This window comes from Carcharhinus amblyrhynchos, unplaced genomic scaffold, assembly GCF_965287045.1.
Source record: "Carcharhinus amblyrhynchos unplaced genomic scaffold, sCarAmb.v2.hapA chromosome_128, whole genome shotgun sequence".
Classification (NCBI taxonomy): domain Eukaryota; kingdom Metazoa; phylum Chordata; class Chondrichthyes; order Carcharhiniformes; family Carcharhinidae; genus Carcharhinus; species Carcharhinus amblyrhynchos.
In genome coordinates, this window is record NW_027649868.1 from 322,438 (window position 1) to 350,267 (window position 27,830).

General features: G+C 45.2%; 1 protein-coding gene across 4 annotated transcripts in view; it reads right to left on the reverse strand.

Annotated features, from left to right (window-relative positions):
* LOC145338650 (misshapen-like kinase 1) overlaps positions 1-27,830 on the reverse strand; it is a 316,064-nt gene that overhangs the window by 219,475 nt on the left and 68,759 nt on the right. For all 4 annotated transcript variants that reach the window (XM_080183038.1, XM_080183040.1, XM_080183039.1 and 1 more), the window contains exon 2: positions 22,859-22,924. In XM_080183038.1, the coding sequence (XP_080039164.1) occupies positions 22,859-22,924 (66 nt within the window). The remainder of the gene's footprint in view (positions 1-22,858; positions 22,925-27,830) is intronic.

A 27,830-nucleotide genomic window follows, 5' to 3' on the forward strand; every position in this document is an offset into this window, starting at 1 on the left:
ACCTCAGCACAGAGCAGCGTCAATGCACAGGCACGCCCTACCAACACAGACAGTGGCTTCAGATAATACGTGTGAACAGACACATGACAACTTCAAGAAAGGCTGCCAGGATAATCTGTATTTCTATCGCGCCTTTAGAGACAAGGCATTTCACAAAGGTGTCAGAAAACAAAATTTGACATGAACCACTTCAGATTGTTAGATCAGATCACTGAAGTTTGGTGAGCAAGGGAAGCCTCAAGTGTCCTGAAAGTAGGATAGACAAGCATATGAGTTCGCAGAGGGAGTTCCAAAGCATCCTCAACATTGAAGGTATTGCCACCAGTGCTGGATACAAATACAGTCGGGAATGCTGAAGAACCTAGAATTGAGGAGTGGAGGTTTCAAGGTTACGAGCTGGAGGTTTCAAGTTATGAGCTGGAGAAGTTTACCGGATTGGGGGGGGCGGTTGTAGGAGCTAGATGACACTACAAAGGGGCAGCACGGTGGCAGAGTTATTAACACTGCTGTCTCACAACACCAGGGACTCGGGTTTGATTCCTGGCTTGGGTTTTGCACGTTCTCCCTGTATTTGTGTGGGTTTTCCTCCGGGTGCTCCGTTTCCTCCCACATTCCGAAAGACGGGCTGGTTAGGGTGCATTTGCTGTGCTAAATTCTTCCTCAGTGTTATCCAAACAGGCGTGTGACAACTAGGGGATTTTCACAGTAACTTCATTGTGGTGTTAACTACTTGTGACTAATAAATAAATTTTAAACGTCAAAGATGGAGAAGTGTGTGAGCTTGGTGGATGTTACAGAGATAGAGAGGGTTGTGTGGCTGGAGGTCACAGAGATAAGGAGGGTTGTGTTGCTGGAAGAGATTACAGCAATGGTGGGTTCCCTAGGCTGGTGAGTGGACCGCATGAGTGGCTCCCCCTTATCTCAGCGGGCATCAAGATTGAAATCGGGCTCGTCCACTAACCATAACACCATGAGTAACATTTAATACAAGCCAAATTTTTCAGAAATAGTTATAGATAATGCTGAATTGTTTATATATTAATAGAATCGGTGTCAACTTCAAATGTTTAAAAAAAGATAATTTGGACACAGCTCGACTCTCACAGCCAATATTGTGAGCAATCAGCATGCACCTCACCTCACTTGTCCTTGCTTTACCTGCAAATTACTTCAGTCAGACCGGCAGGAAAAAAATACTTCATGGATGAGAATCAGCAGAATGTGGAAATCTTGCGCATGGGAAAGGGACAACAAAATGTCGTGTGGGGCCGCACTCAGAACCCCGATGGGTCGCATGTGGTCCTCCAATGGATTCCACACACAGGGATGGTTCTGGGGCTGGAGGTGATTACAGAAATAGGACAGGTCGCAGGAGCTTTGAAATAGCTTAGATTGTTGAGACTGGAAGAGGTTACAAAGGAAGGGTATAGGAGCTGGAGGAGGTTACAGAGATAGGGAGGGTAACAGGGCTGGAGAAGGTTACAGAGATAGGCAGAGTTGTAGGGGCTGGAAGAGGTTGCAGATGTAGGGAGGGTTGTAGAAACTGGAGAAGGTTGCAGGTATAGGGAGGGCTGTAGGAGTTGGACTAGGTTACACAGATAGGGAGGGTTGTAGGGGCTGGAGGAAGTTACAGAAATAGGGAGAGATGTGGGGATGGAGGAGGTTCGGGAGGGGGCTGAGGCCATGAGGAATGAGAGAACAAGGATGAGAATTTTAAAGTCAAGATGTTGCTTAACCAGGCACCATTTAACCTGAGCCAGAAGACTCAGCAAGCATCTGGGTTATGGGGGAACAAAACTTAATTCCAAGTAAGAACAAGAGTAGCATTGGATGATGTCAAGTTAGAGGATATAATGTGGGAGGGCAGCAAGGAGTGCAACGGAAAAGTTTCGAGGTTACTAAGGCATGGATGAAGGCTTCAGCAGTTGACAGGCTGGGACAGGGGCTGAGTCAGGTGATGGTATGGAGATGGTAATGGATGGTCTTGGTGATGACACGACTGTGAGGTTGTAAACTTATCTCGGAGTCAACTGTGACACCGATACAGCAATGAACCTTGTTTAAAGTCTATCTATTAGTGTCTTAAGTAGGCTTACATTAACACTGCAATGAAGTTACTGTGAAAATCCCCTAGTCGCCACACTCCGGCACCTGTTTGGGTAACACTGAGGGAGAATTTAGCACGGTCAATGCACCTAACTAGCACGTCTTTCAGACTGTGGGAGGAAACTGCAGCACCCGGAGGAAACTCCTGCAGACACGGGAACAGTGTGCAGACTCCACATAGAGCTGGGAATCGAACCCGGGTCCCTGGTGCTGTGAAACATCAATGCTAACCACTGTGCCACCGTGCTTACAGAGCTATCGTGAAGTGAACTGGAGTTGGGGTAGGGAAGGTCAGCGAACCAAGCATCACTTAAGACACAACCACAGTGAATCCTTTATAGCATGGGAACAACAACAAACTGTATCCTTCCCTGCTCATTAATGCAGAATAACGTTCCTGATTATGAGGAACGAACAACATTTCGTCATCGGTGTTGACTGCAGTAAACTGAAACTTAAAGGTTCATGACTGGTCAGGGAGCATGGATTTTTCCTGGGCTGTTTTTAATAGAAAGCACCCCAGTGCAGACCTCCATTGATCCCCCTGTTCATTTTTCTAGAATCGTTAAATTTGTCATTTAGCTGAGTTGAGTCCGCCATTGATTTTCAAAAGTTAAGTATTTGAGTTTGTAAATTTAAAGAAAAATCAAACTCAAATTTAAGGTGAAGGGGATTAAAGTTTAAAAATGCCCAACTGGATTTGTACCTTAATTACATTGATTTTTTTTTTAACTCACAGATTTAAATTCATAGGCTCCTTCAGTGCAGAAGGAGGCCGTTCAGCCCATCAAGTCTGCACCAACAACAATGGCCCTATCCCCATAACCCCATGCATTTACCCTAACTAATCCCTCGACATTAAGAGGCAACTTAGCATGGCCAATCTGCCTAATCTACATATCCTTGGACACTAAGGGGCATTCAGCATGGCTAATCCATCTAACCTACACATCTTTGGACAAAAAGGAGCAATTTACAATGGCCAATCCACCTAACCTGCACATCTTTATACTGTGGGAGGAAACCGGAGCACCTGGAGGAAACTCACACAGACATGGGGGAGAATGCGCAAACTCTGCACAGTGACCCAAGTCGGGAATGGAACCCGGGTCCCTGATGCTGTGAGGCAGCAATGCTTACCACGGTGCCACCCAGGTTAATGCAAAAACTGATCTATGAATATGCACTTTATAGATTCAGAAACGAGAAACATCAATAAAGTTCAATTGTAAGTAAAATACTCAGCTACATATCTTTTACGATGCATATTTCTCTGCAATGTTATTTTGATTTGATTTATCATCACATGTATTGGGATAGTGAAAAGTATTGTTTCTTACATGCTATAGAGACAAAGCATATCATTCAAAGAGTACATAAGGATTTGGTTTGGTTTATTATCGTCACATGTATTGAGATACAGTGAAAAGTTATGCTTCTTGCACACTATACAGTTCAAATACTGTTCATAGAGTACATAGAGGAAAAGAGAGAGTGCAGAATGTACAGCATAGCTAGCGTACAGAGAAAGATCAACGTAATATAAGGTAGGCCCATGCAAAAGTCTGATGGCAGCAGGGAAGGAGTGTTCTCAAGTCCGGCGTTACGTGACCTCAGACTTCTGTATCTTTTTCTCAACGGAAGAAGGTGGAAACGAGAATGTCTGGAGTGCATGGGGTCCTTAATTATGCTGGCTGCTTTTCCAAGGCAGTGGGAAATGTAAAGAGTCAATGGATGGGAGACTGGTTTGCATAATGGACTGGACTACATTCCCCACCCTTTGTAGTTTCTTATGGGTTTGGATAGAGCAGCAGCCATGCCAAGCTGTGAAACGATGCTTTCTAGGGTGTATCTCTAAAAACTGATGAGAGCCATAGTGGACATGTTGTATTTCCCAGCACCATCTTCCTTCTCCTATGCAATGAAGTTACATGGGTAAGACAGGTATAGAGGGGTATGGGCCAAATGAAGGCAACTGGATTAGGGCAGCATGGACAAGTGGGGTTGAAGGGCCTGTTTCCATGCTGTAAACTTCTATGACTCTATAAGTGGCCATTGAGCCCAATATGCGTATGCCACTGCTAGCTCCTAATTTGGAACTCTGTTTTAATGCCATTTGTCCATCATTCAGCCATACGTGCTGCTAACTAAGTGCAATCCTATTCTATCAGGGGCGGCATGGTGGCACAGTGGCTAGCAATGCTGCCTCATGGCACCAGGGATCCGGGGGTTCGATTCCAGGCTTGGGTCACTGTCTGTGCAGAATCTGCACGTTCTCCACGTGTCTGCATGGGTTTCTTTTGCGTGTTCTGGTTTCCTCCCATAGTCCGAAGGTCGTGCTGGTTAGGGTGCATTGACTGCGCTAAATTCTCCCTCAGCGTACCCAAACAGGCGCCAGAGTGTGGCAACTAGGGGATCTTCACAGTAACTTCATTGCAGTGTTAATGTAATGTAAGTCTACTTGTGACACTAATAAATAAACTTTAAACTCTCATTCCTGGTATTATTCCAGTGATCATCCTTCCTGTTATGTGATGATCAGAACTTTTTTTTTATTCATTTGTGGGACATAGGCATCACTGGCTGGCCAGCATTTATTGCCCATCCCTAATTGCCCTTGAACTGAGTGTCTCGCTTGGCCATTTCAGAGGGGCAGTTGAGAGTCAACCATTTTGCTGTGGCTCTGTAGAGTCACACAGGCCAGCCCAGGTAAGGACGCAGATTTCCTTCCCCAAAGGACATTAGTTTTTCCAACAATCGACAATGGTTTCATGGTCATCAGTAGATTCTTAATTCCAGATTTTTTTTATTGGATTCAAATTCCATCATCTGCCGTGGCAGGATTCGAACCCAGGCCCCCAAAACATTAGTCGAGCTTCTGGATTAATAATTGAGTGATAATACCACTGGGCCATCGCCTCCCCACTGAATATAACAGAATAACCAGTGGTCCCACCAATTTGTTAAACCAATTTAGCTTCAGTTTCTTCCTTTTACAAGGAAGAAATTATTTTATAATTGATAATCCTTATATAAAATACGAGGCCTAATTTGCCTCATTTACGAGCTGTTCTACCTATAATCCATGATTAAATGTCCACATAAGTACACCCGTTGACCTCTTTCAGTTGCTCCACTTTTGAGAACCTAACAATTTAAGAACAAGAGTAGGTCAATCAGTCCTCGAACCTGTTCATATTCAATTAGATCATAGGCTAATCTGTATCCCATCTGCACTGACCTGTATTGGCTCCATATCCCTGAATGCCTTTGTCTAAAACAAAAATCCATCAATCCCAATATTTTCAGCTGCCCTCCCCCACCCCTCTCTCATTAGCCCTTTTTAGTTAAAGTTTATTCATTAGTGTCACAAGTAGGCTTACATTACTGCAATGAAGATTCTGTGAAAATCCCCATGTGGCCATACCGAGGGAGAATTTAGCACGGCCAATGCACCCTAACCAGTACATCTTTCGGACTGTGGGAGGAAACCGGAGCACCAGAAGGAAGCCCACGCAGATACTGGAGGAGAACATGCAGACTCTGCACAGACAGTGACCCAAGCTGGGAATCATTCCAGGTCCCTGGCGCTTTGGGGCAACAGAATTAACCACTGTACCACCGGACGGGTGAAGAAATGTTGGACAGGAGGAGTTCCAGATTTCCGCCACCTTTTGTGCGAGGATGTGCTTCCTGACATCAATGCAAGACAGCCTAGTTGGAATTTTAAGGTCATATTCCCCTGTTCTGGGCTCACTCAGTCAAAATAGTTTTAATGTATAAAATAATCTTAAGAACATAAGAAATAGGAGCAGGAGTAGGCCATCTAGCCCTTCGAGCCTGCCCCGCCATTCAATAAGATCATGGCTGATCTGTCGTGGCTCAGTTCCACATTCCCGCCCTCTCCCCATAACCCTTAATCCCCTCTCTTATCAAAAACCCATCAACCTGCGTCTTAAAAATATTTAGCGAGGTAGCCTCCACCACTTCAACGGGCAGAGAATTCCAGAGATTCACCACCCTTTGAGTGAAGAAGTTCCTCCTCAACTCCGTTCTAAACCGCCCCCCCTTTATCTTGAGGCTGTGCCCCCTAGTCCTATTATCCTTTCTGAGCGGGAAGAGTCTCTCCACCTCTATCCTATCCATCCCATTCATCATCTTATATGTCTCAATGAGATTTCCCCTCATTCTTCTAAACTCTAACGAGTACAAGCCTAGTTTATTCAGCCTCTCCTCATAGCTCAACCCCCTCAACTCCGGCATCAGCCTAGTAAACCTCCTCTGCACTCCCTCCAAGGCCAAAATATCCTTGCGTAAGTACGGCGCCCAAAACTGCACACAGTACTCCAGCTGCGGCCTCACCAATGCCCTATACAGCCGCAGCAAGACCTCCCTACTTTTATATTCAATCCCCCTCGCTATGAAGGCCAGCATCCCATTCGCCTTCCTGATCACCTCACCTTTGATCTTTCCTCACCTACTCAACGAAATCATCTTCAACACCAATCAGATTACCTCTTAATCGGCCATGCCTCATCAGAATACAAGACTAGTTTATACAAATTGCCCTTGCAATTTAACCCATTTAGCCTGAGGTTGGGCAACACAGTGGCAAAGTGGTTAGTGTTGCTGCCTCAGCATGTATGTTTCCAGTGTATGTGTTACTGTGCATGTATATGTCGCTGTGCGTGTTCGTGTCCATGGACATGTTTCCAGTATGTGCATGTGTTTGCATGTGTCCGTGTGCTTGCGTGTGTCCATGAGCGTGCGTGGGTGCCTGGTAAAGAAGCATATTCGGGCAGCTGCTGCAACCAAACTGGTGCCAAACGTCATGCTTTGCACTTCCTGGACTCCACCAGAAACTCCAAGAAGAGGGTTCAGACACTTGGGCAACCCAGAACCCCCATATATACAATACGCATAGCCCGTCCAGGCAAGGGTTATGAAGAGGTAACTCCTGAGGCCTACTGGCACATGACGTGGAGGTGCCAGTGTTGGGCTGGGGTAAACACAGTAAGAAGTCTGACAACACCAGGTTTGAGTCCAACCGATTTATTTGATAGTAAACTACTATCAAATAAATCGGTTGGACTCAAACCTGGTGTTGTCAGACTTCTTATTGGCACATACCCATTCTCTCAAGGCCAAGGAGCCTGACATTATTCTGATGAATTTGCCATGAATCTTCTCCAAAGCCAATATATCTGCTCAGAGTTGTGCATCTCAGAGCTTTATGCAATTTACATCATTTGCATCATTTATTCCAGCCCCCTTCAGAAAAGGCCAACATTTTCTTAGCCTTTTTAATTACTTTCACCACCTACCACCTTTAGTGATTGCTGACGTTAGCCTCTTGTAGCTTTCTGATCTCCCACAGTTCTTAGCCTCTTGCCATTCAGAAAATACTCCAATCACTTTCCAGCAGTTAGAAGATGGGGCATGGTGGCACAGTGGTTAGCACTGCTGCCTCACAGTGCCAAGGGCCTGGGTTTGATTCCCGGCTTGGGTGACCGTCTATGCGAAGTTTGCATATTCTCCCTGTGTCTGGGTGAGTTTCCTCCGAGTGCTCCGGTTTCCTCCCACAGTCCAAAGATGCAAGGGGTTAGGTGCATTGGCCGTACTAAATTGTCGCTAAGTGTCCCGGGATACGTAGGTTAGCGGGATTAGCGGGCCAAATATGTGGGTTGCAGGGGTAAGGCCTGGGTGGGATTGTTGACAGTGCAGACTCGATGAGCCACATAGCCTCCCTCTGCACTGTAGGGATTTCTTTCATTTCTATGATTCTATGATCTATACCGAATTCCTATTTAGTCTGCCGTCTAACTAGACATCAGCAAATTGGCATCCGCTGCTCTCTAATCCTTTTTAAATAGAGTCGAAAGTTGAGGTCCCTGTATGGCTCTTTGGGAAAGAACGTTGATCACATACACTACCAAGTTGAGTGCATAGCCATTATCCCTCGTCTCGGTGTCCAACTTCCCCTGCCAATAGATTGCAACCAATTCCATGCGCCTCTCCTTTTTAGTTGGCTGTCTCTTGTGTGGATTCTTACTCAATAGCTTCTGGACGCCTAGATACTCAGTAATCCTCTCAAATTGGGTTCAGTGAGCAATACTTAACCATTACAAATCCACGTTGGCTCCCCCTATTCAGTTCACGTTTTCCCAAGTGTTCAGTCACTGTGCTCAATAGATTCTTGCACCTTGTTCACCAATTATAGTCACAGCACGGAAACAGGCCCCTCGGCCATGCTCACCAGATTCCCTAAACTGAACCAGTCCCATTTGCCTAAGTTTGGCCTATATCCCTCTAAACCTTCCTCATCCACATCCCTGTCCAAATGTATTTTAAATGCTGTACCACCTCCTCTGGCAGCTCATTCCATACATGCACCACCCTCTGTGTGGAAAAAGTTACCCGTCAGGTCCCTTTCTTCTCTCACCTTAGTGCATCCTCTAGTTTTGGCCTCCCCTAACCTGGGAAAAGACCTCAGCTATTCAACTTATCTCTGCCCCTCAGGATTTTATCTATAAGATCAGCCCTCATCCTCTAACACTCCAGGGAAAAAAAGTCCCAGCCTATCCAGCCTCTCCTTATAATTCAAACCTCATAGTCTCAGTAACATCCTTATAAAGCTTTTTTGCACCCTCCCTTTCCAGTTCAATAACATCCTTCCTTTAACAGGGTGACCAGAATTGTACGCAGTACTCCAAATGTGGCCTTACAGCAGGAATTCTGTCTCTGACCTGTGCTCGCCAACACAATGCATGCAATGAGTGCAAAACACAAGTGCCTCATTCTCTTGTTTATCTCTGTTACCCATCCATAGAATCCCTACAGTGCAGATGAGACCATTTGGCCCATCGAATCCACAGAACTGCTAACCACTGTGTCACCTTTCAAACAGTATAGTGATGTTGGCAATTTTCCAATCTGAAGGCCTAATTCCTGATGCGAAAGACATCGTGGTTTACAGCATGGAAGCAGGCCCTTCAACCCAACTTGTCCATTCCGCCCTTTTATTTTAAATCCCTAAACTAATCCCAATTGCCTGCATTTGACTCATATCCCTCTACACCCATCGTACCCATGCAGCTATCTAAATGCTTTTTAAAAGATAAAATTGTACCAGCTTCTACTACTATCTCTGGCAACTTGTTCCAGACACTCACCACCCTCTGTGTGAAAAAGTTGCCCCTCTGGGCATTTTTGTACCTCTCCCCTTAAACCTATGATCTCTAGTTTTAGACTCCCCTCCTCTTGGGAAAAGATATTGACTATCTATGTTGTCTATGCCCCTCATTATTTTACAGACTTCTAATAAGGTCACCCTTCAGCCTCCTACGCTCCAGGGAAAAAAGTCCCAGTCTATTCAGCCTTTCCTTATAACTCAATCCAGCATGATGAAAATGTTTTGGAAGAGGTTGAACCGAGCGTCTATAATTTCCTCACTGACTCCTTCCAGTACTCGGAGATGGAAACCATCAGGTCCTGCAGTTTGTCTATTTTCAATCCCATTATGTTCTCCACTATCGTTTAAATTTAACTGCCCTCTAAAATGGCCAAGGGAGACACTTGGTCGTAACAAATGCTACCAAGTCTCAACAAAGAAATGAGACCGGACGGACCATCTGGTTCTAATGGCATGGTGGGTCAACCCACAGTATGTGGACTGCAGCATTTGAAGAAGGCAGCTCGCCACCACCTTCTCGAGGGCAAGTCAGGATGGGCAATAATTTTTTTCTTTATTCATTCATGGAACATGGGCATCACTGGCTACACAACCCTAGCTGCCCAGGGGCAGTTGACAGTCAACACGGCTGTGGCTCTGGAGTCACATATAGTAAGAAGTCTCACAACACCAGGTTAAAGTCCAAAAGATTTATTTGGCAGCACTAGCTTTCAGAGCCTCAAGCTCCTTCTTCAGGCGAGTGAGCAGTTGTCTTCACAAACAGGGCATATATAGGCACAAACTCGTCATACATAGACACAAACTTAATCGCATTCCAACCATTATCTTGTAAATTGAGTTTGTGTCTGTGTATGTCCTGTTTGTGAACACAACTCCTCACTCACCTGAAGGAGTGACACTCCGAAAGCTTGTGTTACCAAATAAACCTGTTGGACTTTAATTTGGTGTTGAGGCTTCTTACTGTGCTTACCCCAGTCCAATGCCGGCAACTCCACATCATGGTCACATGTAGACCAGACCAGGTAAGGACGGCACATTTCCTTCCCTGAAGGACACCAGCAAACCAAATGGGATTTTCTGACAATTGGCGATGGTTTATTGGTCATTAGTAGATTCTTAATTCCAGATTTTTTTTTGTTGAATTCAAGTTCCACCATTAGCCGTGGCAGGATTCGAACCTGGGTCCCCAGAACATTTGCTGAGTTTCTGGACAAATAGTCTGGCAACAAGACCACTAGGTCATGGCCAGCCAACAATGCCCATGTCCCACGAATGAATAAGAAATATAGGAGCAGATCGATAGAAACTTTCTGGATGATGAATGGAGATGACCTCAATCTGCATCCATCTTGTGATGTTATGAAAGAGCCTATTGTGTTCCTTTTTGGAAAACAAGTCATTCACCCCAAAACTGATGATGCATCATAAAAACATTATGGAATATAATAATGCTACTCAGAATCATTTAGACGATAAATTGTGATGGGGTCATGCAGTCTGAATGAAAGCTGGCATTCATGAGTCACACCGCAGGAGACAGCAACACAGAATTTCACATGATCAAGCAGGCTAACACTTCAATGCACCGTGCTACGGAATGATAAGACACTGAAAGTTGAGATAATTATCAATGCATCTCACCCTTGTGGCAGAAAGCTTAAAGTTAAATTATTAACATCGCAAATAGGCTTTTATTAACCTCAATGAAGTTACTGTGAAAATCCCCTAGTCATCATACTCTGGCGCCTGTTCGGGTAATACTGAGGGAGAGTTTAGCATGGCCAAGCCACCCAACCAGCACGTCTTTCAGACCGTGGGAGGAAACCAGAGCACCCAGAGGAAACCGGGGGAGAATGTGCAGACTCCGCACAGACAGTGATCCAAATCGGGAATTGAACCCGTGTTCCTGGCACTGTGAGGCAGTGGTGCTAACCACTGCGCTGCCCCATGATGTATGCAAGGGTATGGGGAAATAATGGGCTGATTCATCGAATTCTTCATCTTAAAAAGTCAGATGAACAGGAGGAAAGAAAAACAATTACCACTTTTAGGAAAATAACATAAGAACATAAGAAATAGGAGCAGGAGTAGGCCATCTAGCCCCTCGAGCCTGCCCCGCCATTCAATAAGATCATGGCTGATCTGTCGTGGCTCAGTTCCACATTCCCGCCCTCTCCCCATAACCCTTAATCCCCTCGCTTATCAAAAACCCATCAACCCGCGTCTTAAAAATATTTAGCAAGGTAGCCTCCACCACTTCAACGGGCAGAGAATTCCAGAGATTCACCACCCTTTGAGTGAAGAAGTTCTTCCTCAACTCCGTTCTAAACCGCCCACCCTTTATCTTGAGGCTGTGCCCCCTAGTCCTACTGTCCTTTCTGAGTGGGAAGAGTCTCTCCACCTCTATCCTATCCATCCCATTCATCATCTTATACGTCTCAATGAGATCTCCCTTCATTCTTCTAAACTTTAACGAGTACAAGCCTAGTTTATTCAGCCTCTCCTCATAGCTCAACCCCTTCAACTCTGGCATCAGCCTAGTAAACCTCCTCTGCACTCCCTCCAAGGCCAAAATATCCTTGCGTAAGTACGGCGCCCAAAACTGCACACAGTACTCCAGCTGCGGCCTCACCAATGCCCTATACGGCCGCAGCAAGACCTCCCTACTTTTATATTCAATCCCCCTCGCTATGAAGGCCAGCATCCCATTCGCCTTCCTGACCACCCGCTGCACCTGCAGGCAGGGTTTTTGCGACTCATGCACAAGGACCCCGAGGTCCCTCTGCACCGTCGTCTGCTGCAGTTTTTCGCCACGTAAGTAATAATCCTTCCTACCATTATTCCTACCAAAGTGGACCACCTCGCACTTGCCAACATTAAATTCCATTTGCCATTTCCTGGCCCATTCGCCCAGCCTATCTAGATCCTTCTGCAGACTCTCCACACCCTCCGCGCAATTTGCCGTTCCACCAATCTTGGTGTCATCAGCAAATTTCGACACCATACACTCGGTTCCCTCCTCCAGATCATCTATATAAATGGTAAATAGCTGAGGCCCCAGCACCGACCCCTGGGGCACTCCACTAGTTACCAACCACCAATCCGAACAGCACCCATTGACCCCCACTCTCTGCCTCCTATTTGACAACCAATCCCTTATCCACGCTAACACCCTACCCCCAACTCCATGTCCCCTGACCTTCTGCAATAACCTCTTGTGAGGTACCTTGTCAAACGCCTTCTGAAAATCAAGAAAGACCACATCCACCGGCTCTCCTCTATCCACCGCCCTAGACACATCCTCATAGAAGTCCAGTAAATTTGTCAGGCACGACTTCCCCTTAACGAAACCGTGCTGCGTCTGCTCTATCAAGCAATTCCCCTCAAGATGCCTTGCTATTTCCTCCTTGATGACGGATTCTAACATTTTACCTACAACACACACTCTTCCTTGCTGGCTTGCTTCAGAGCATTGGCCAAGTCTGTTAGCATAGCATTCTCAGTCAAAATGGTGCGCTAGTCACTAACTGAACGAAGAGGTGAAGGGGGTGGGTGTAACTTGTAGAAAATACATTTCATGAACAACATCATCTAGGGCATCAAATGTTTTTAGATTTGATACTGCAGAATTATTTCAGTATTACAAGTTAGTTCAGCATCAAGGGTGTTCTACTCAGTCCCCATCTTTTCTCACGTTCACACTCTGGGAACAGAGTGACTAACACTCTGCAAATACAGGTCAATCTGAATTACAGCACAATGTCTCACCACTTCCTACCCACTGGCTCATTGATTACGAGTTGCAGCATGTCATTTTGTGATCAGTCACACACAAGTGACACACTGACAAGTTGCAAAATGCACACTCCCAAGTACAAGGTGTGTTTCATAGTATTCGATACATTCTTAAAGCAGGTAATGTAAATATGTGCGAATGACAAAATCCCTACAGCGCAGGAGGCCATTTGGCCTATGCAGCCTGCACTGACAACAATCCCACCCAGGTCCTATCCCTATAACCCCATATATTTATTTATCCTGCTAATCCCCCTGACATTAAGGGGCAATTTAGCATGGCTGACCCACGCCTTTTGGACTGTGGGAGGAAACCAGAGCACCCGGAGGAAACCCACGCAGGCACAGGGAGAACGCAAACTCCACACAGACAGTGACCCAAGGACAGAATCGAACCTGGGTCCCTGACCCTGTGAGGCAGCAGCACTAACCACTGTGCCACCCTGCCTGTTGTTGGGTCATTTGAAACACTGGTTAAAAGGTACACATACACTGAAACACCCAGCAGTTAACAGGGCTTTCGCTATCTGACCTGCATTGTGTTTGAAGTGATGGGCATCACCTTTCCAACTCATTGGGGCTTTACCCAATCCAACAGACACGAAGAGAATGTAAGTACATGGGAATCTGGCAGGGAAGTAAAGCTGAAGTCAAGGATCAGCCATAATCTGAAAGAATGATGGAGTAGGCTTGAGGAACAGCATATCCTACCCCTGGTCGTAATTCATTTGTTCCTGATGAGCATTGGGTCCATTCATTGATTCCATCATACAAACTAGCCTCCCATACATCAACACTGTCTACACTTCCCGCTGCCTCAGCAAAGCGGTCAGCATACCCATGGATCTCAGGTATTTTCTCTTCCACCTTCTTCCATCAGGAAAAAGATACAAACATCTGAGGTCACGTACCAACCAACTCAAGAATAGCATCTTCCCTGCTGCCATCAGACTTTTGAATGGACCTACCTTACATTAAGTTGATCTTTCTTTATACCCTAGCTGTGACTGTAACACTATATTCTGCACTTTCCTTTCTTTCTCTATATAGAGTACGCTTTGACTGTATAGAGCGCAAAAAACAATACTTTTCACTGTATTCGAATGCATGTGACAATAATAAATCAAATCAAATCCTTCTCTCCTATGTACTCTATGAATGGTATGTTTTGTCTGTATAGTGAGCGAGAAACAATAATTTTCAATGTATCCCAATACATGTAACAATAATAAATCAAATCCTCCTCCCCTACATATTCTATGAACGCTATGCTTTGTCTGTATAGCGCACAAGAAACAATAATTTTCAGTGTGACAATAATGACATGTGTGACATGTGACAATAATAAATCAAAATCAAATTTGTTCAAATAGATGAGGGGACAGCACTGATAAGATTTTTAAAATGATTTTCTTTTATTGAACAGAACTTTAAAAATTTAATATGTCAGAAGTGAAAAGGAAAAGCAAACAGGAAGACTGGCTTTTACTGTCAGCCCTGTACTGAGACTTAGACACACTGAACTGAGCTTAAAACAAACTGAAAACACACACTAAAATCCAAACTGTATGTCAACCATTATCTCGTTACTGAAAATGTTTTCCACAGGCTATTTCCAACTTAGAGAAACAATACTTGCAGCTGCCATTATGAGAAACTGGTTTGCCTAAATTGTGTACCGGACAGGAATGCAGTAAACCAGGCTAACCTTTGTCCTGAGTTTTAAAATGTAGTCTAGTTAGCAGTGTTAGTTGCATAGGCAGAAATATCTTAATGTCAAGTCTTAGCATAGACTGAAATAAACAGGGCTAAGCATATGTAGGATCTCTCAATGAGCTTTCAAAGAAATTGGTGAAGAAAGTTACATTCCCTCCAGGCTCCTCCACCAGCAGTTAAATGGTTTATAGATCATAGAACCCTACAGTGCAGAAAGAGGCCCTTCGGCCCACCGAGTCTGCACCGAACACAATCCTGCCCAGGCCCTACCCCATATCCCTCCATATTTTACCCACTAATCCCTCTAACCTATGCATCCCTAGACACTAAGGGGCAATTTCTTAGAATGGCCTATCAACCTAACCCGCACATCTTTGGGATGTGGGAGGAAACCGGAGTACCTGGAGGAAACCCACGCAGACACGAGGAGAACATGCAAACTCCACACAGTGACCCGAGCCAGGAATCAAACACAGCACCCTGGAGCTGTGAAGCAGCAGTGCTAACCACTGTGCCTCCCAGTTTAGTTAATGAAGCTGGGCAGGTGGTAGATGGGTCACAGGTGAGCATTTTGGTGATAGTGACCATAACTTGCTAAGATTTAAGGCAGTTTCGGAAAGGGGCAACTTGGTAAGATTTAAGGCAATTTTTGAAAAAAGGGCAAAGTTGGACTGGAAATAAAATTTGAATTTGGGGGAGGTTGATTTTTAATAAGACAGGATCTGGCCAAAATGAACTGGTAGGAAACGTGTAGGAAAATCTACATCAGAGCAGCGGAGTCATTCCAAAAGAAAATAGAAAGAGCGCAATGCCAACATGCTCCCGTAAAGGTAAAGGATAGGTCCAATAAGTCCAGAAAACCATAGGTGTCAAGGATATACAGCGTTCGATAAAAGGTTAAAAAAAAGGAGGCTTATAGTAGATTCGGGGGCTTACAACAGTGGATGTCCTGGAGTAATGCCAAGGGGGTGGGGGTCAGTTAGCTGGAAAGCACATTCATGATGCAGAGTGGCATGGGTTCAATTCCTGTACCAGTCGAGGTTACCGTGAATGTCCCACCTTCTCAACCTTGCCCCTCGCCTGAAGTGTGGTGATACTCAGATTAAATCAGGTTAAATCATTGGCTCTCTCTCCCTCTGAAAAAAGGGAAGAGCAGCCTATGGACCGCTGGACTTTGGCAGCTTTCATAGTTAATGCAGAGGGGTACTTAAAGAAATTAGGAGAGCGAAGAGAGGGCATGAGAAAACACTGGCAGGCAAAATAAATGAAAATGCCAAGGTGTCTTTTAAAAGAATATTAAGAACTAGAGGATAACTGGGAAAAGAGGAAGGCCATTTGGGACCAAATTGGCAATGTGTAGAACCGAATGATGTAGGTGAGGTACAAGTATTGGTCATTACGATGGAGAAGGACAATGTAAGTACAGGAAACAGACAGGAGGACTGTGAAATAATTGAACAGATTAACATTGAGGAGATGGTGGTGTTAGTGGTTTCAGCGAGCTTAAAAGTGGATAAATCCCCAGGCCGTGACGAGATGTATCCTAGGCTGCTGTAGAAGGCAAAGGATGAGATTGCAGGGGCTCAGATGATAATTTTCAAATCCCCTCTGGTTACAGGAGAGGTGCCAGAGGAAGGGAGGACAACTAGCATGGTACCACTATCCAGCAGGGGAAGTAGGAAAAATACATGTAATTAAAGGCCAATGGGTCCAAAGATGTACAGATTAGATTGACTGGCCATGATAAATTGCCCCTTAGTGTCAGGGGGACTAGGAGGGTAACTACGTGGGGTTATGGGAATAGGACCTGGGTAGGATTGTTGTTGTGCAGGCCCAATGGGCCAAATGGCCTCATTCCACATTGTAGATTCTATGATATCATCAATGGTAGGGAAATTATTGGAACAAATTCTGAGGGGCAGAATTAATCTCTATTTGGAGAAGCAAGGAATAATCAAGGTTAGTTAGCATGGCTTTGCAGGAGATTATGCCTATCAAATTTATTTGAAGTGTTCGAGGAGGCGTCTAGGTGTGCAGATGAGGGCAGTGTCGTCTTCATGGGCTTCAGTAAGACTTTTGACAAGACCCCACAAGGGAGACTGATCAAGAAAGCAACAGCCCATGGATTCCAGGCCAATTTGGCAAATTGGATCGAAAAGTAGCTACACCTGACGAAAGAACAGTGTTTCCGAAAACTTGTGGGCTATCAAATAAACGGTTGGACTTTAACCTGGTGTTGTGAGACTTCTTACATTAGTGGCAGAAGGCAGAGGGTAATGGTTGAAGTTTGTTTTTGTGACTAGACTGTGTCCAGTGGTGCTAGGTCCCTTGCTGTTTGTAGTGTACATTAATGATCTAGATGTGAAAGTAGGAAGTATAACCCACTAAGTTCACAGATTATATGAAAATTGGTGGTGTGGTAAATAGCGAGGTGGAAAGCTTTAGATTGCAGGATGATAGACAGGCTAGTCAGATGGGCAGAATGGTGGCAAATGGAATTTAACCCCAAAAGGTGAGAGGTGTTGCATTTTGGAAGGACTAACAAGGCAAGGGAATACATAATGAAGAGTAGGACGCCAGGAAGTACAGAGGACTAGGGGACCTTGGGGTGCATGTCCAAAGATCCCAAAAGACAGCAGGGCAGGTAGATAAGATGGTTACCAAGATGTATGGGATACTTGCCTTTATTAATCGAGGCATAGAATATAAGAGCAGGGAGGTGATGATGGAGTTGTATAAAATGCTGGTGAGACTACAGCTAGAGTACACTGTGCAGTCTGATTTCCACACTAGGAAGGATGTGATTGCACTCGAAAGGGTGCAAAGAAGATTCACCAGGATATTCCCTGGGCTGGAGTATTTCGCCTATGAAGAGAGGCTGGTTAGGAAGGGGTTGTTTTCTTGAGAGCAAAGAAGGCTGAGGTGATCGAAAATTATGAAGGACACAGGATGGATAGGAAGTAACCTTTCCCCTTAGTAGAGGGGGTGATAATCTGGGAACACACATTTAAGGTAAGAGACAGAGATTTAGAGAGGATTTGAAGAAAATCTTTTTCACACAGAAGGTGGCGGGAATCTGGAACTCACTGCCTGAAAGGGTAAGAGAGGCAGGAACCTTCACTTCAATGAGCAATTGAAACACTGGAGTATACAAGATTATAGACCAAGTGCTGGAAAATGGGATTAGAACAGATAAGTGTTTGATGGCTGGCACAGAGACAATTGGCCGAAAAGCTCTTTCTGTGCTGTAAAACTCTCCAACTCCCTCTTCAACTGACTAAACTTTTCAACCAGGTGCTTCACAAATGGGGTTCAAAGTTTCCGTCAAACTCCTCTGCATCTTTGACACGCCTTTCACTTTCTAATTGCACCCTTTCTAGTGCAATCACATCCTTCCCATAGTGGGCGGCACAGTGGCACAGTGGTTAACATTGCTGCCTCACAATGCCAGGGACCCTGGTTCAATTGCTAGCTTGGGCCTCTGTCTGTGTGGGGTCTGCACGGGTTTCCTCCGGGTGCACCAGTTTCCTCCCATCTGAAAGACGTGCTAGTTAGATGCCATTGGCCATGCTAAATTCTCCTTCAGTGTCAGCATGGTGGCACACTGGTTAGCACTGCTGCCTCACAACGTCAGGGATCCGGGTTTGATTCCCATCTTGGGTCACTGTCTGTGCGGAGTTTGCATGTTCTCCCCTGTTTGGGTGGGTTTCCTCCAGGTGATGGACAGGTTAGGTGCATTGGCTGTGCTAAATTCTCAGTGTTAGCCAAACAGGCGCCGGAGTGTAGCAACTGGGGGATTTCACAGTAACTTCACTGCAGTGTAGACGTAAATCTACTAGTGACACGAAAAGAAAATCAAAATTCACTTTGTATTTGAGTTTAAGTTTAAGTTTATTTATTAGTGCCTCAAGTAAGCATACATGAACATGCAATGAAGTTACTGGGACTTACTTAGTTCCATCGTCACACTGTTATGGTTCAATTTTCCCAAATCATCTTGTATTCATTTTTCTGATCACCAGAATCTGGAGGAATGCCATTAGGGATTCTGCTACATTCCTCTCATTCACCTGTGCTCGAACACTGATCCATTTTATAGCCTTCTGCATCCCGTTCTAACAACACCCCCCACCTCCAAAACCCATCCACTCGCTACCCAATTTCACGGCATCCCTTTTTCTATCCCTGTCACTTTTACTTTCCTGGGGTTTTCTTGTTGGACTGTTCTGCCTTACACCTGCGAAGAGAAATGTAAGAAACGGGGAGGGGTAGGCTGTGCTGCCTCATAAACCCACTCCCCCATTTGCTGAAACCACTGGCAATCCTTGACCTCAACTCCACTTTCCCGCCAACTGCTGCATCCCTGAGGCGTTAAAGATATTTCAATCACTCCTTGATCATACCCAACAGTTAAGCACCTGAGCTACATAATTCCAAAGATTTGCCACCCCCTACTTTCATAGAAATATTCAAAAGAGAAACAGAAGTAGGCCATTTGACCATTTGGGGCCGCTCCACCATTCATTATTTGGGGCGGCACAGTGATTAACACTGCTGCCTCACAGTGCCGGGGACCCATATTCGATTCCTGGCTTGAGTCACTGACTGTGCAGAGTCTGCCCGTTCTTTCTGTGTGTATGTGGGTTTCCTCCGGGTGCTCCAGTTTCCTCCCACAGTCCAAAGATGTGCTGGTTAAGTGCACTGGCACCTAACCAGGCAAAATTGCCCCTTAGTGTCAGGGGGATTAGGAGCTTAAATACATGGAGTTACGAGGATAGGACCTGGGTGGGATTATTGTTGGTGCAGACCCAAAGGGCCAAATGGCCTCCTACTGTATTGTAGGGATTCTATGATTATGATCATAGCTTATCATTCAACTCAATATCCTGATCCTGCCTTCCTCCCTGCCATATCTCTTGATCCCTTTACCCCCAAGAGCTATATCTAATTTCTTCTTGAAATTAGACTTCAACTACATCCTGTGTAGTGAATTCCACACATTCAGCACTGTCTGGGGTGCTGAATGGAGTATCCTCAAACTATGACCCCTAGTTCTGGATTCTCCCACCAAAGGGACTATTCTTTCTGAAACCACTCTGTCTCACCCCTGTTAGAATTTTATAAGTTGCTATGAGATCCCCTCTCATTCTTCTAAACTCCAGTGACTACAATCCTAACCAATTTAGCCTCTCCTCATATGACAGGCCTTCCATCCCAGTATCAGCCTGGTAAACCATTGCTGTACTCCCTCTTTAGCAAGGACATCCTTTCTCAGATAAGAACACCAAAGCTGCACACAATAATCCAGATGTGACCTCACCAATGCCCCGTACAAGTGCAGCAAAACATCCCTTTTCCTAATTTCAGTCCAAAATAGTCATCCCTTATCCATTCCCATCTCCATTTTTTAGGTAGTTATTTTCAGTTAATTCCTTACTCTCAGCATTTCATTCATTTAAAGTCTGTCCCCCTACCACCATGAAAACCACGTCTTAAGCTTCTATTTTTGTTCTGTTTTCATTACAACCAAAACTAAGAGCTTTCTAAAGTAGATTCCATATGTCACCTGGTCTATTACTCCCATCAATTAGGCAGAAATCCAACACTGCCCTCCCACTTGTGGGTTCCCTCACCTCCCATTTAAGACAACTCATAAAGCACTTCAATAAACTCCCTCACACAACCTACTCCTGTTGGGAGTCGCAGCCAAATTCAGATCCGGTTTCTCCCTCTCAATCACAGTTCAGGCTTTATTACTAATATTCCAGAGCAATGTATAGACCCTGTGTAAGCCAGCGACATTTTCCCACCATTGGGGCATAGATTACAAAAGCAATTCATGATGGAGTTGTATAGAACTTTGGTGAGGCCACAGTTAGAGAACCGTGTGCAGTTCTGGTTGCCACATTATAGGAAGGGTGTGATTGCACTGGAGGGGGTACAGAGGAGATTTATCAGAATGCTGCCTGGGATGGAACATTTAAGTTATGAAGAGAGGTTGGATAAGACCATAAGACATAAGAGCAGAATTAGGCCATTCAACCCATCAAGTCTGCTCTGCCATTCAATCATGGCTGATATTTTTCTCATCCCCATTCTCCTACCTTTTCTCCATAACCGCTGATCCCCTTGTTAATCAAGAACCTATCTATTTCTGTCTTAAAGATACTCAATGACCTGGCCTCCACAGCCTTCAGTGGTAAAGAGTTTCACAGATTCACCATTCTTGGGTTGTTTTGCTGGAGTATTGAAGACTGGGGGGGGGGGGGGGGGGGGGGGGGGTAACCTGATTATGAGAAACATGGACAGAGTGGATAAGGAGCAGCTATTCCCTTTAGTTGAAGGTTCAGTCATGAGGAGACATAGGTTCAAGGTGAGCGGCAGGAGGTTTAGGAAGGACGTGAGGAAAAACGTTTTTTTTTACCCAGAGGGTGGTGATGGTCTGGAATGTGCTCCCTGGGAGGGTGGTAGAGGCGGGACACCTCACATCCTTTAACAAGGACCTGCATGAGCGCTTGGGATGCCATAACATTCAGGGCTCAGGGCCAAGTGATGGTAAATGGGATTAGGTGGAAGTTCAGGTGTTTCTACTGTGTTGGTGCAGGCTTGACGGGCTGAAGGGCCTCTTCTACACTCTATGATTCTATGTAAGTTATTGATTTAGTTCTCACCTTGAGAACTTTTGAACACAGAATTTAAAAACATATTCATCAGTGAAAAACCACTGACAGTAACAAGAGTTAAAACCAGCACTATTGGATAATGTTTTCTCCAGTGCAATGTTTAATGAAGACTATTTCACTGCACAATTATAGTAAAACAAAAAAACAATTACTCGTCTTATCAAACTTCCACATTTTTTTAGAGTGATTGTTTAAGAAAAGAACAAAGTGCCTCAGTTCACAATAAAGGTGCTGTGTTGGCATTGTGGTCAGCGTTGCTGCCTCACGATGCCAGGGACCCAGGTTCAATTCTGGCCTCGGGTTTTTAATTTATTTATTAGTGTCACAAATAGGCTTACATTAACACTACAATGAAGTTACTGTGAAAATCCCCTAGTCGCCACACTCTGGCGCCTGTTCAGGTACACTGAGGGAGAATTTAAGCACGGCCGATCCCCCTATCCAACACATCTCTTGAACTGTGGGAGGAAACCCACACAGACATGGGAAAACATGCAGACTCTGCACAGAGTGTGACTCACGCCAGGAGTCAAACCCAGGTCCCTGGCGCTGTGAGGCAGGGGTACTAACCATTGTGCCACAGTAACTTGTGTGAAGTTTGCTTGTGCTCCCCACGTCTGCGTGGGTTTCCTCCTGGTGCTCCATTTCCCCCCTCTAAACTCCAAGATAGTAGGGCTAGATGGATTGGTCATGCTAAATTGCCCCTTAGTATCCAACCTTAGTGCAGGTTAGGGGGATTGGTCATGTTAAATTGCCCCTTAGTGGGCAAAGATGTGCAGGTTAAGTGGATTGGCCATGTTAAATTGCTCCTCAGTGGCCAAAGATGTGCGGGTTAAAGAACAAAGAAAGAACAAAGAACAAAAACAGCCCGGGAAACAGGCCCTTCGGCCCAACGAGCCCGCGCCGCCATTTTAACAGTTAGGTGGACTGGCCATGCTAAATTGCCCCTTAGTGTCAGGGGGATTAGCTCGGGTAAATGCATGGGGTCATGGGGATAGGGCCTGGATGAGACTGTGGTCAGTGCAGACTCGGTGGGCCTCCTTCTGCACTGTAAAGATTCTATGATTCTAACTCATAGCAGATGGGATCCGCTCTTAGAAGCATGGACAGGCTGACATCAGCCAAGAGTATAGGTGATGGGGAGGTGAGACGCTCATCATCTGATAAGCGCCATTTTATCAGCTCCAGTGGGAGAGGGTGCTGTTAGCCCTGGTGATGAGCTGCCACTGGTACAAAAAAAAGGGAAGTTAAAGTTAAATCAGAGAATTTGCGAAGGCATTGCCCAAATCTGTGCCCACCGAAGGCAGAATAGGTACATTCTAATTATTCCAAAAAATAAAAGCAAAGATTACTTTGTTTGTTTTACCTTGTAGACTTGCCCGTAGGTGCCATTTCCAACAACTTCCACCAATTCAAATATACCCGCAGGGTCCTGTGGGGAGGGGAGCAAAGAAAACATACATTGAGTAAAGCAGAGTTTTTCAGGGTATCACAACTATGTCTAAAATCTGCAACTTTTTCAAACCACCACCACTTTCCAGAGTAACACCACTTCAGTAATGGCTGCTTTGATTTGACTCAATGGGCAGAATTTTCCCATCCCATCCGCCCACCACGGGAATCGTAGCAGGTGGACACAGACTATGCAAAGGTCGAGACTTGTTGGTTAGCTCAGTTTATTTATTAGTCACAGGTAGGCTTACATTGACACTGCAATGAAGTTACTGTGAAAATCCCCCAGTCGCCACGCTCCGGCGCCTGTTCGGGTAACACTGAGGGAGAATTTAGCACGGCCGATCCACCTAAGCAGCACGTCTTTTGGACTGTGGGAGGAAACCACAGTCCAACACGGGGAGGATGTGCAGTCTCCGCACAGACAGTGACCTCAGCCAGGAATTGAACCCAGGCCCCTGGCATTGTGAGGCAGCAGTGCTAACCACTGTGCCATTGCATCATTCCTGTGGACTGGCCATGCCAAATTGCCCCTTGGAGTTCAAAGATGCGCAGGTTAGGTAGATTGGCCATGCTAAATTTTCCCTTAGTATCCAAAGGTGTACAAGTTAGGTGGATTGGCCATGCTAAATTGCCCCGTAGTGTCCAAAGATGTACAAGTTAGGTGGATTGGCCATGCCAAATTGCCCCTTAGTGTCCAAAGATGTACAAGTTAGGTGGATTGGCCATGCTAAATTGCCCCTTAGTGTTCCAAAACGTGTAGGTTAGGGGCATTAGTGGGGCAAAATACATGGGGTTATGGGAATAGCACAGCATTGAAGGCCTGGGTAAGATGCTCTGACAGAATGTCAGTGCAGGACCGATGGGGCAAATGGCCTCCTTCTGCACTGTAAAGATTCTATGATTCTGATAGTCAAACCCAGCACAGGGGAGCAGTAGCATAATTTTATAATACAATTGCTGCTACCAAACCCCTGATCAACATAGCCAAGGAATGCCTTGTGCTTTTAACAAAAAAACAGCCAAGGCCCAACAGAAATCTGAATCAATTTATTTTTCTTCTGTGGTGGAACAGTTTAACAATATTTTAGACATAAGTGCTTCATCCAGTCTGTTACTGAGGGTAAAATATCATGGAATGGATATTCTCTTCCTCAAATGGTAATGCTTGCCTCCAAAGCCAATTATCCGCACTTAAGCAGATAAAGCAAATGGACACTCAATTCTCTGTGATGTGCTCGCTGCCCTGTCCACTCAGGAGTAAAAAAGCAGAAAAACAACTGAATAATGGCTGCTCTTTCCACCACTGCAATCATCAAACTACCCACCTCCCAGAGGTATAATCATTAATTTTCTGCTAGCCACCAACTTGCTGCATTCTGTCCCGAGACTGAGACAACATCGGACTGCAGCTTGCACAGCACAACTACATAGTTCATAAGACCACAAGATATAGGAGCAGAACCAGTACATTTGGTCCATCGAGTATGGCCCGCCATTCAATCATGGCTGATAAGTTTCTCAACTCCATTCTCCCATCTTTTCTCTGTAACCTTTGATCTCTTTACCAATCAAGGCTGTATTGTCTTAAATACAGCCAATGACCCGGCCTCCACAGCCTTCAATTCCACAGATTCACCACTCTCTGGCTGAAGACATTTCTTCTCATCTCAGTTCTGAGGCTATGCCCTCGGATCCTAGTCTCTCTCCTACTACTGGAAACATCCTCTCCACGTCCAGTCTATCCAGGCCTCGTAGTATCCTGTAAGTTTCAATAAGATTCCTCCTCATCCTTCCAATGAGTGCAGACCCAGAGTCCTCAGCCGTTCCTCATACAACAAGCTCTTCACTCCAGGGATCACTCATGAACCTCCTCTGTTCCCGCTCCAGAGCCAGCACATCCTTCCTTAGAAACGGGGTCCAAAATTGCTCACAATATTCCAAATGTGGCCTGACCAGAGCCTTAAAAAACCTTAGCAGTTCATCCAATATCATACAGTCCAACCTCTAATCTCTCCAAATGAGGACCCTGCTGCCCTCTCCTTGTGCCAGAGACTCCAGTTCGAATCTTCAGCTTTGGCAGAGATTCGTTTTGGACGAGTCGCAAGGTGACAGTTAGTTGACTGTTGTGGAGGGGGAAAAGAAGCAAGAATACGTGAGAAAAGGGAAAACTATCCCATCTGGTAGACACTCTTTGCAAATTTCCTGCTATGCTTTTGCCTTTAACTGTGCGAACCTATCGTGTAACTGCATACTCAGACGATCCTTACCGAGGTAAAGCGTACATCACAAAAATAAAAGTTTAGAGTAATGAGAGAGGATTCTAATTCGATTTGATTTATTGGAATACAGTGAATTGGAATACAGTATTGGAATACAGTGAAAAATTTTTTTTGTTGTGCATTATACAGAAAAGCATACCATTCATAGAGTACATAGAGGAGAAGGATTTGATTTGATTTATTATTTATCACATGTATTGGGAGACAGTGAAAAGTATGGTTTCTTGTGCACTATACAGACAAAGCATACCGTTCAGAGTACATGGGGAGAAGGATTTGATTTATTATTGTCACATGTATTGGGAGACAGTGAAAAGTATTCTTGCATGCTATACAAACAAATTATACTGTCCATACAGAACATGGGGAGAAGGAAAAGAATAGGCTGCAGAATGTAGTGTTACAGTCATAGGGAACAGAAAGATCAGCTTAATATATATAAGGTCCATTTAAAAGTCAGATGCCAGCAGGGAAGAAGCTGTTCTTGAGTCGAATGGTACATGTTTTCTGACTTTTGTATCTTTATGCCGATGAAAGAAGGTTGAAGAGAGAATGCCCCTGGGTGCGTGGGATCCGTGATTATATTCGCTGCTTTCCCGAGGCAGCGGGAAGTGTGGACAGAGTCAATTAAAAGCAAAATACTGTGGATGTTGGAATCTAAAACAAAAACAGAAGGTGCTGGAAAATCTCAGCAGGTCTGACAGCACCTGTCGGGGGAGAATAGAGCCAACGTTTTGAGTCTGGATGACCCTTCATCAGAGCTGGGAGCAAAGAGAATCAGTAGAGATTTATATTATGAGAGTGGGGGCGTTGGGATTGGGTGCTGAAAGCGTCCATGATCAGAAGGCAGAACAGAGGTACAGACTGTCAAAGGGACTGCCTGAAGAACGTGGCAGATGCCCTGAAAGGCGGGGGGATGGAAGGATGGAAGTGAGAAAGAAGAATGATAAAATGAATGAATGAGATGAAACAAAACAAAACAAAAGGGGTGACGGTGGAGGGGAGAGTTAATGCTCTGAAGTTGTTGAACACAATGTTCAGTCGGGGAGGCTGTAAAAGTGCCCAATTGGAAGATGAAGTGCTGTTCCTCCAGTTTGCATTGGAGTTCACTGGAACACTGAAAAAGGCCAAGGGTGGACATGTGGACAGGAGCACAGGGCGGATGTGCTGAAGTGGCAAGCGACTGGAAGGACCAATCTGGTACTGTGTCCGTCCACAAGAAGGACCCAGACCTTTCTGTCGCTATACTAGAGGCAGCACTAAATATCAACGTTACAAAGTACTGTAGCTATAGCCCAACAGCAACAAAACAGTCTCAATTATATTCCATCTCCACAATGCTAGTGTCAAGATGGAACTTCCATCTCCTTGAATGGCAAGAGACTGAAAAGTGAACAATCCTTGCTTACCTTGACTGTTACCCTTGACCTGTGCCTGACACAAAAAAAACACCCAGCAAGACAGCAACAAAGTGAGAGAACTTCCTCAGCAAACTTGCTGACTCTTCATGGGGTGCAAATGCTCAAAACTTAAGGACCTCAGCTCCTGCCATTATCTTTTCACCTGTCGGGTGTTGTGAGCCAGCACAAGACAACTCATCCCACACTAGTCATACACAGCTCAGCGCAACAATGAATTTAGGTGCCCTCTGATCACCTCAACTCCCCTGGCTCTCAATCCCAAGCAACATTCCATCCCTCCCCCCGCCCCCCCCCCCCCCCACCCCCAACTCCTTACGCCTCCCTTCACATAAAGATGGAGATTGTAACAAGGAAGTCCCCCCATGCCAACACTATATTTAAGAAAGCATGCCAATGCCTCTACTTTCTCTGAAGACTAAGGAAGTTTGGCATGTCCGCTGCGACTCTCGCCAACTTTTTCAGATGCACCACATTCTTTCTGGTTGTATCACAGCTTGGTATGGCTCCTGCTCTGACCGAGGCCACAAGAAACTACAAAGGTTCGTGAATGTAGCCCAACGCATCACGCAAACCAGCCTCCCATCCATTGGCTCTGTCTACACCTACCCGGCTTTAACTTGCTACAGCAACATGAACCGTTTCTGCAGTGTTGTGTAGCAAATCAGCAACAAGTGGCGCCTTGTGGGGATCCTGGACTGCAGCTGTGGTGCACCCCAATCAATGACTCATGTCACTGAGGACTGTCCCCTCGGCAACATTCAACAGAGGGCTTGGGGAGTTCCATTTCGTCACTGTGGAAGCTATTGCCTGGCTTGGTGATTACTGAACACGCTAATAATAACAGCAGTGCTTGGAGACCAAGCAGAATTTAAAACCAAACTCTCTCTGTGGATTTTGCACAGAAAGAAAAAAACAAGCAAAGGTGGCAAAGTTTGCTTTTGTACCAGAAACATGGCACTAAATTCAGCAAAGTTAGCAGAGAAAAATGTCCGTGTTCAATTTATTCCTGGGACGCAAGTATTACTGGCAAGGCCAGCATTCATTCCAGATCCCCAAATGCCCCGGAGAAGGTGGTGATGAGCTGATCTTTTGACTCCGGGCGATTAAGTGCAGTGTGGTTACACACCCACAGTGCTATTGATTCCAGGTTTGAAACGGCTGTTGTACGAAGAGTGGTTGAGTA